Source organism: Bison bison, unplaced genomic scaffold (genome assembly GCF_000754665.1).
Source record: "Bison bison bison isolate TAMUID 2011002044 unplaced genomic scaffold, Bison_UMD1.0 scf7180017864469, whole genome shotgun sequence".
Taxonomy (NCBI): domain Eukaryota; kingdom Metazoa; phylum Chordata; class Mammalia; order Artiodactyla; family Bovidae; genus Bison; species Bison bison.
The window spans coordinates 8,617,527-8,627,401 of NW_011495030.1; the positions used below are offsets into that span (position 1 = coordinate 8,617,527).

At 37.3% G+C, this 9,875-nt stretch overlaps 1 protein-coding gene across 2 annotated transcripts in view; it reads left to right on the plus strand.

Annotated features, from left to right (window-relative positions):
• JAK2 (Janus kinase 2) overlaps nucleotides 1-9,875 on the plus strand; it is a 118,537-nt gene that overhangs the window by 70,595 nt on the left and 38,067 nt on the right. For both annotated transcript variants that reach the window (XM_010860722.1, XM_010860721.1), the window contains exon 6: nucleotides 2,023-2,168. In XM_010860722.1, coding sequence (XP_010859024.1) covers nucleotides 2,023-2,168 — 146 coding nt within the window. The remainder of the gene's footprint in view (nucleotides 1-2,022; nucleotides 2,169-9,875) is intronic.

Below are 9,875 nucleotides of genomic sequence, written 5' to 3' on the forward strand. Positions count from 1 at the left end.
TTGCTTTTTGCTTCTCTTCTTTTCACAGCTATTTGTAAGGCCTCCCCAGACAGCCATTTTGCTTTTTTGCCTTTCTTTTCCATGGGGATGGTCTTGATCCCTGTCTCCTGTACAATGTCACAAACCTCATTCCATAGTTCATCAGGCACTCTATCAGATGTAGGCCCTTAAATCTATTTCTCACTTCCACTGCATAATCATAAGGGATTTGATTTAGGTCATACCTGAATGGTCTAGTGGTTTTCCCTACTTTCTCCTACTTTTAAGTGCATATTAATTTTTTTAAATAAAATTATTTTTTAAATTTATGTAAAACTTAATTTCATGCTGCTACTGCTGCTGCTAAGTCGCTTCAGTCGTGTCCGACTCTGTGCAACCCCATAGACGGCAGCCCACCAGGCTCCCCTGTCCCTGGGATTCTCCAGGCAAGAACACTGGAGTGGGTTGCCATTTCCTTCTCCAGTGCATGAAAGTGAAAAGTGAAAGTGAAGTCACTCAGTCATGTCCGACTCCCAGCGACCCCATGGACTGCAGCCCACCAGGCCCCTCCGTCCATGGGATTTTCCAGGCAGGAGTACTGAAGTGGGTTGCCATTGCCTTCTCTGGCTTAATTTCATGAGATGTTATCATATGGAAGAAGGGAGATATGTGTATAAAATATGGTGATGTTTTCTCTTAGTTTAAGCCATGGTTGGTATTTCAGCCATTATTATGGCTTCTACTTTTCTTATAAAGAAGATTGTTATTTTTAGAATACTGGTGCTTTTAACCTTGCTCCCATTACCTATTTAGTCTGATTTTATCTGTGTCCCTAAATTTTCTAGATCAAAATCTTAGAATTTCTGTTTTTCCATTTTCTTCATTCTTTTACATATAATTATAAAGTTAATGGGTTTTTCAGACTCTTTTAGTGTCTTTTCTTCTGTACAGCAAAGCCTTACTCTCTCATATTTGAACCATTACTGCAGCCTCTTCAAGAGTCTCCTTGAATACACTTTATTTTCTTAAAGTCCTGTATCATTGCTACTTCTACCAGTGAAACAGGCATGATGCTTTAAGAAAAGATACTTTATGAAATGGATACATTTAAGAAAATGGTTCTCTATTGCTTCTGGGATCCAGGTGTTGAAGAGTACCTGCAGTTTGACCCCAACTTGCTTTTCCAAGTCTTAATTCACTCTGTTCACTTTACATGAATTATCTGTTCTAACCCAACTACTTTGCATCTCTGAACATGCCTTGTGCTTTCTTTTTGTGCCATTTCTTCTATTTCTGCATCCTGTTTTGTGTTAATCAAAAATTTCTTCCGGGACTTCTCTAGTGATCCAGTGGTTAAGAGTCCACCTTGTGCGGTGCAGGAGACATAGGTTCAATCCCTGGTCGGGAAACTAAGATCCCTCATACCCTGCAGCAGCGGAGCCACAGATCCTGTGTGACACAGCAGAGACCCAGTGCAGCTAAATAAGTAAATGAATAAATATATTTAAAAAATTGCTTCATATTCAAAGAATACATGAAATTTCAATTTTTCTGCAAAACTTTTCCTAATTACTGCTACTGGATATAGTCTCAACTTCTTTTATATGGTGTCTGGCATTATAATTTTTTTTTTTCACTTATTTCCCTTCCTGGCTACATTTTAGTCTCCTTGGAGGCTGAAGCTACATCTTATATTTCTTTGTAGCCAGAACAGTCCTTAGTACAATGCTTTAAGCATATTTGGAACTCAGTACATATTTAATTGATTAGTACCTATTTTAATTTAGGTAATTTTGATGTTGAAGATACAATTTGAAGATAGAATCAGTGAAATAGGCTGATAATTGGGAACCTAATTTAAATCTTTGCAAAAGAACTTATACTAAAACTTTATGGCACTGTGTTTCAAAATCAAGGGAGGAGTTGACCTTGTTAAATGTATATTTTCTGAAAATTGTGTTATAGATTAAAATAGAATAATAGATTAAGATGTGGTAGTGAAACTTAAGAAATATTTTCTTCTATATTTTGTTTTTACTTTAGTGGCGGCATGATTTTTTACATGGATGGATAAAAGTACCTGTGACTCATGAAACACAGGAAGAATGTCTTGGGATGGCAGTGTTAGATATGATGAGAATAGCCAAAGAAAAAAATCAAACCCCACTGGACATCTATAGCTCTATCAGGTAATTTTCTTATGCAAATCCATATAAGTATGACTAGTTATACTTTTTGTATAACTTATTTGTTTTTTTCCAGTTTGCCTGTATTTATTTTTTGGTGTTTTTAAAAAATTAAATGAAAAAAATTTAAAATTCCATAGATGCTTTAGGATTTTCAGAAGTTTCAAACAAATGATTTTGTATGTTATCATAACAATCCTTTTTCCCTTCTACCTCTATAGAATTCCTCCTGCTTTCCCTCACCCCACCAGAAACCACTAGTTCATTTTCTGTATTTGTGAGTCTACTTCTTTTTTGTTATGTTTAATAGTTTGTTGTATTTTTTAGATTCTACATATAAGTGCTACTGTACACTATTTGTCTTTCTCTGTCTGGCATACTTCATGTAACATAATTCACTGCCAGTCCATCCATTTTGCTGCAAATGCAAAATTTCGTTCTTTTTTATGGCTGAGTTGTATTCCATTGTGTGTGTATATACCACATCTTGTTAATCCATTCATTTGTTAATGGACACTTAGTGTTGCTTCTATACCTTGGCAATTGTAAGCAGTGCTGCTTGAAAATTGGGGTGCGTGTATCTTTTCAAATCAGTATTTTTGTTTCTTTTGCATTTATCGGAGAAGGCAATGGCACCCCACTCCAGTACTCTTGCCTGGAAAATCCCATGGACGGAGGAGCCTGGTGGGCTGCAGTCCATGAGGTCGCTGGGAGTCGGTCGAGACTGAGCAACTTCACTTTCACTTTTCACTTTCATGCATTGGAGAAGGAAACGGCAACCCACTCCAGTGTTCTTTCCTGGAGAATCCCAGGGATGGGGGAGCCTGACGGGCTGCCGTCTATGGGGTCGCACAGAGTCAGACACGACTGAAGCGACTTACAGTTACAGTTTGCATTTATACCCAAGAGTAGAATTGCTGTGTCATATGTTAATTTTAATTTTAATTTTTTGAGAAGCCTCCTTACTATTTTTCACAATGTTGTACCAGTCTACATTCCTCCCTCACCAACATTTGATATTTGTGCACTTTTTGATGATAGCCATTCTAATAGGTGTGAGGTGATATCTCATTGTGGTTTTGATTTGCATTTCCCTGATGATTAGCAATATTGAGCATCTTTTCATGTGCCTGATGGCCATCTGCATTTCCTCTTTGGGAAAATGTTTATTCAGTTCTTATGCCCATTTCTTAATTGGGTTGTTAGGCTTTTTGATGTTGAGTTATATGAGTTGAGAACTGACTTGTTGCAAAAGACCCTGATTCTGGGAAAGATTGAAGGCAAGAGGAGAAGGGGACAATAGAGGATGAAATGGTTGGATGGTATCACCAACTCTATGGACATGAGTTTGAGCAAGCTCCAGGAGTCGGTGATGGACAGGGAAGCTTGGCGTGCTGCAGTCCATGGGGTTGCAAAGAGCTAGACATGACTGAGTGAACTGAACTGAATCCTTTATCATTCATTTCATTTGCAAATATTTTATCCCTTTCAGTAGGTTGTCTTTTCATCTTGTTGATGGTTTCCTTTGCTATGCAAAAACTTTTAAGTTTAATTAGGTCCCATTTATTTATTTTTTCTTTTATTTTCTTCACTTTAAGATGAATACCAAAAAATATATACTGTTATGATTTATGTCAGGGTGTGTTCTGCCTATGTTTTCCTTGAGGAATTTTATAGTATGCAGTCTTACATTTAGACTTTTAATTCAAAATCCATTTTGAGTTTGTTTTTGTACGCTTGACATATAAAATTATAAGATATTTAAAGTGTACATCTACCTATATATTGTAAAACTGTTCCCTCTTTATTAACATATCTATCATCTCACATAAATATTTCTTTATTCATTTATTGTGAGAACTTACATTCTACTCCTTTAGCAAGTTTCTGTTATATAATATAGTGTTATCAGTTATTGTCAGGTTTTACATTAGATCCTTAGGCCTTATTAATCTTATAATACATCCAGCAGATTCTTATACATGTGATCCACGGACTCCAAATTTTTCTTCTGCATCTTGAATTCTGACAGTCATGCCTAATACAATTTTTTGAAATTCTACTACTGTTGGCCAGCTTTAATGGCTATAAGACTTCTACTCCTTTTGAAGCTATATATGACTACTTTAAGGATGCTTTGATTTTTTTTTTGAAGTTTGAAGACTAAACATTTGTTTTACATATTATATATACCTACCAGATTATAAGTTTGAGGATGTCATGAATCTGGTTAAAATTCTCTTTATTCCTAGAAATCCTTCTCTCAGTAACTGGCTTTTGTCCCTCTTTTTATGACTGCCCTCATGTTAAATACCCAGTTTGCAGGTTATCAGTTTCTGTGTTTCCCTCTTTGGTTTTAGGTATTCTTGTTTTGTTTTCAAATGTCTGTTAGTCCTTAGTCCTATTAGTCCTTAGCTTATTAGTCCTTAATGCTACTACATCTAAGGGTGTAGGCCAGCCATAGGGAATGATTTCAGGAACTCACTGAAGTTATCTTAAAGATTCCAGTATCTAAAGAAAAAACAAAAATGTTTCTATTTTCCAGTAAGGCCTTGATCTTTATTAAAATCCAGACAAACACCTCTTAGGATAATAACTTACTCATTCATTTGTTCATTCATTTGTTCGTTCATTTATTCATTTAACGACTATTTGTTGAATATCTGCTGTAGCAAGACCATAGTAGAACATAGTGTCTTAGATGTTGTCAGTAGAAACTGAAGGAATTGAAAGGGACATAGTTGAAGAACAGAGAAGCTTTGAGCCATTGAAAATGAATTTTTAAATATGAAGCCAACTCTAGGCTTAAGCTATGGTGGAACATTTCTGCTGTGGAGACATGATATTGTCCAAAGTCTTGGCACATTATAGATTGTGGTTTCTTTGAGGTCAGGAATTGCATCATCTATTTATTCTTTTTCCTGCCTATTTAATCTGGTGTCCTAAAACCAGTGAATGTGTAGTAATTGTATTTCTTTGATTATCTTTACCAGAATATAAATGCATCTGCAGAATTCTGCTTCATCTTTCATTTACTTTTAAAACTGTATAGATACTAAACATTCATTATAAGATTCCATGATATTTTAAAACAGCTTTATTGAGATATAATTCATATAACATAAAGTTTCAGTTCAGTTCAGTTCAGTCGCTCAGTCGTGTCTGACTCTTTGCCACCCCATGATTGCAGCACGCCAGGCCTCCCTGTCTATCACCAACTCCTGGAGTTCACTCAGACTCATGTCCATTGAGTCAGTGATGCCATCCAGCCATCTCATCCTCTGTCGTCCCCTTCTCCTCCTGCCCCCAATCCCTCCCAGCATCTGAGTCTTTTCCAATGAGTCAACTCTTCGCATGAGGTGGCCAAAGTACTGGAGTTTCCGCTCTAGCATCATTCCCTCCAAAGAAATCCCAGGGCTGATCTCCTTCAGAATGGACTGGTTGGATCTCCTTGCAGCCCAAGGGACTCTCAAGAGTCTTCTCCAACACCACAGTTCAAAGTTTACTTGTTTTAATTGTACAATTCACTATTAATTATTGAGTTATAAAGGTTCTTTATATATTATGAATACAAGTCTCCAGATGTAGGTTCTCATATCTATGATTTGCAAATGTTTTTCCTATTCTGTGGATTTTTTTCACTTTCTTGAAAATATTATTAGCAGCACAAGACTTTAAATTTTGAAGTAATCTATTTTTTCATTTGTCTTTGTTACCATGACCTTTTAATATTAGGTAAATAATTTATCACTGTACTGAAGCAAGTCATGCCTGATTTGCTTGCCTTCTTAATGTAATTTAATTCCCTGATGTTTTCCAAATTTTCACTCGTTGCTTATTTCTGAAAAATAATCAAGGAACTCTACGTTTTGTTTAAGTTTTCGGGATTGATGGAAGAACAGGTGAATAATTTGTTTTCACCAAATGAAATAAGCTGCTTTGTTCCTAGAAATATCCAGTAGAGTATGCTTCTCTGTCTAGTATAATACATAAAATAATACATATTCTTTCCCAGACTTAAAAAAATACATGTAAAATACATCTCTGTGTGTCTGTACCTGTGTATTAGATGCATCTATGTCTGTGAGGACAAGCCTTTGTGTCTACCTGTGTACCCGTGTCTGTGTGTTTGTGCATCTCCTTGTGCGTGTGTATGTATTAGATACTTAGCCATTGTTATGCCAGATCCTGATTGGGCATTGTGGTTTTGGTGTTGGAATACAGAAAGTAAAAGAAATGGATAAGAATTTTCTGTTTCATTCTTCATCTGCTCCTTGAAATCCTAGGTCTGCAAAAGGAAGAGAGCTAGAGAATGAAAAGTGTTTAAAGGAGACCCTGGTTAATTTGTGAACACTAGACCAGGGCCAAGGCCACTTACATAGCAACGGAGGTATATGCCTCATATCACTAGACTCCTACACAGCTAAGCAGATACTAGAGTTTACAGTGGTCTATTCCAATTGTAGTAATAAGATGCAGATTTCATGTTATGGTACAAAAATAGTATGTAAGACAAGACTTAACTTCAGAAGCTTTTAGAGCCTGTGACTCACATAGTAAAGAATATGCCTGCAATGCAGGAGACCTGGGTTCAATCCAGATCATGAGAAAGATCCCCTGGAGAAGGGAATGGCTTCCCACTCCAATATCCTTGCCTGGAGAATTCCACAGACAGAGGAGCCTGGTAGGCTACAGTCTATGGGGTCGCAAAGAGCTGGACGTGACTGAGCGACTAACACTTAAAGTTTCAGTATAACAAAAGCATCAAGAATAATGTTTTCATGCTTCAGGAGTTAATAACTTTGTGACTTTTGAAAAAATTGTAGTGTTTCTAACAAAATCTAGCTAGTTCCCATCACAGATGACACCAAAGTAGATTCATTATATTCAAGAAACTATACATTCTTATAGTATAGCAAAGGATGTATGTCTGTCCTTTATTCTAGGAATTAAAGTGGAAAAAATTTTTGTATTTTGTTATCTTAAACTCCTCTTTTGATTTCCACATAAGCTTTCAAAGCCTTGTTAAATCAAGTAGCACTGGTGTTTATGTAAATTGTAATCCATATTAGGTAAGGCTCTTGGTTTTAGCTAAAGTTTTTGATAGAAGAAGGTAAAGTAGGAAGTATTTGTATTCTGATTGTATTTTTAAACCTTTCAGTTTTTTTCTAAACTTACTGAGGCTCTCCTATATTCTATCCAGACTTTTGTTAAATTTTATATATTTTGTTCAGTTGCTCAGTCATGTCCAACTCTTTGCAACCCCATGGACTGCAACATGCCAGGCTTCCCTGTCCTTCACCATCTCCTAGAGCTTGCTCAAATTCATGTTCATTGAATCGGTGATTCCATCCAACCATCTCATCCTCCGTTGTCCCCTTTTCCTCCTGCCTTCAATCTTTGCTAGCATCAGGGTCTTTTCCAGTGAGTCAGCTCTTCGCATCAGGTGGTCAAAGTATTGGAGCTTCAGCCTCAGCATCAGTCCCTCCAATGAATATTCAGGATTGATTTCCTTTAAGATAGACTGGTTTGATCTCCTTGTAGTCCAGGGGACTCTCAAGAGTCCTTTCCAACACCATAATTCAAAAGCACCAGTTCTTCAGCGCTCAACCTTCTTTATGGTCCAGCTCTCAATCCATACATGACTACTAGAAAAACTATAGCTTTGACTATACGGATCTTTGTCAGTAAAGTAATGTGTCTTCTTTTTAATACACTGTGTAGGTTTGTCATAGCTTTTTTTTCAAGGAGTAAACATCTTTTAATTTCATGGCTGCAGTCACCATCTGCAGTGATTTTGGAGACCAAGAAAATAAAGTCTGTCAGTGTTTTCCAGTGTTTCCACATCTATTTGCCGTGAAGTGATAGGACTGGATGCCATGATCTTAGTTTTTTGAATGTTGAGTTTTAAGCCAGCTTTTTCACTCTCCTCTTTCACCTTCATCAAGAGTCTTTTACAAATGTATAATTGCCCTAAAAAGGAAGGGAATGTGACTTTTGAGATCTGAAAAATGAGTAGAATTTATTGGGTGGAGAGAGGTAAGTGATGGAGAGTAGAGGCTCATGGAAGAGGCTTTGCAGCAGAAAGAAACATGGGGAGGATGAAGAGAGTCAGTATGGTTAGAGCTCAAAGAGTTAGTAGGTGATGAGGCAGGGGATGGACCATATAGAACCTAGAGGCATGTTGATAAGGTTAAGAACACTAGGAAACTATGTAAGAGTGTTGCCTGTGTGCTCAGTTGCTAAGTTGTGTCCAACTCTTTGCAACTTTGTGGATTGCAGCTGGCCAGGCTCCTCTGTCCATGAGATTTCCCAGGCAAGAATATTGGAGTGGGTTGCCCTTTCCTTCTCCAGGTTATCTTGCCAACCCAGGGATCAAACCCATGTCTCCTACATTGGCAGCTGGATTCTTTACCACTGAGCCACCAGTGAAGCCCTATGTAAGAATATTAAAGCAAGGATTTAATACATAGAAGATTCCTATGACAACAGAGTAGAAAACTAATTAGAGGGCTGAAAGAGAAAATGGAAATGTGGGTCGCCTAGAAAGTAAGATCATTGCAGTAGTTTCTCTAGGAGTTGCAGTTGAATGGGTTAATAATAAGAAAAGTGGGCAAATTAGAGAAATATTTAGAAGGGAAAATCAAGGGAAGATGGTGACAGATTGAATAATGGGGATTGGTGGGGAGGTTATGTAAAGAATGATTCACGAGTTTCTGGGGATTGTGGAAATAGAGGATCTTTAGTGCAGTGTACTCAGATAGGGAATGCTTTAGGAGAATCTTTTAGGGGAGGACGTTATGGGGACTCATGAATTTGGTTTGCTGTGTTGTTTGAGGCACTTTTTGAGACATCCACATTATATGGGTAAATTGACTTGACTATGGAGGATAATGTCTGAAGCTTAGAGGTCTGGGCTAGAGCTAGAGATATCAGAGTCATTTGTATCTAGACTGAAAGAAAGTATAGATAAGAAAAGAAGAGGGCCCATAGTTAAGTCTTGAAGAATTCTAACAATTATCACCAGCTAAAGGGGATTGAGCCTGTAAGAAGACTGGCAAAGTAGCCAAAGAAATGGGATGAAAATCAGGAAAGCTAAGGGAAGAAAGTATCAAAGAGAGAGAGATTAACACTGTTAGATGCTTCTGAAAAATGGCAAGTAAAATGAACAAGGAATTTGGTTTCAGCAACATTCCTTGATCTTAGCAAGAGTGGTTTCTAGATAATGATGGAACAGAAGCCAGACTGGAGTGAGTTAAGGAGTAAAGGGAAGGTGAGGAAGTGAAATTGGCTATATGAACTCTTAAAAAGAAGCCAGATAGGCTGTGGCTGGAGAGAGATGAAGGATAAGGAGATTTTATATTTAAGATGGGAAAAACATTAATGTTTTTAAAATTTGTGGTTAGAAGATAAGTAATAAATAGAGTAAAATTCCCCAGAGGGTAGAGGTAAGTATATATCAAAGAAATAACTTTAACAGATTTATACCTTATTTATTGTAATAGGTGGGAAGGAAGAAAGAATGAGTGCACATGTATAAGGTTTACTAGCAAGATACTGTTGGAGAAGGCAATGGCACCCCACTCCAGTACTCTTGCCTGGAAAATCCCATGGACGGAGGAGCCTGCTAGGCTGCAGTCCATGAGGTCTCTAAGAGTTGGACATGACTGAGCGACTTCACTTTCACTTTTCACTTTCCTGCATTGGAGA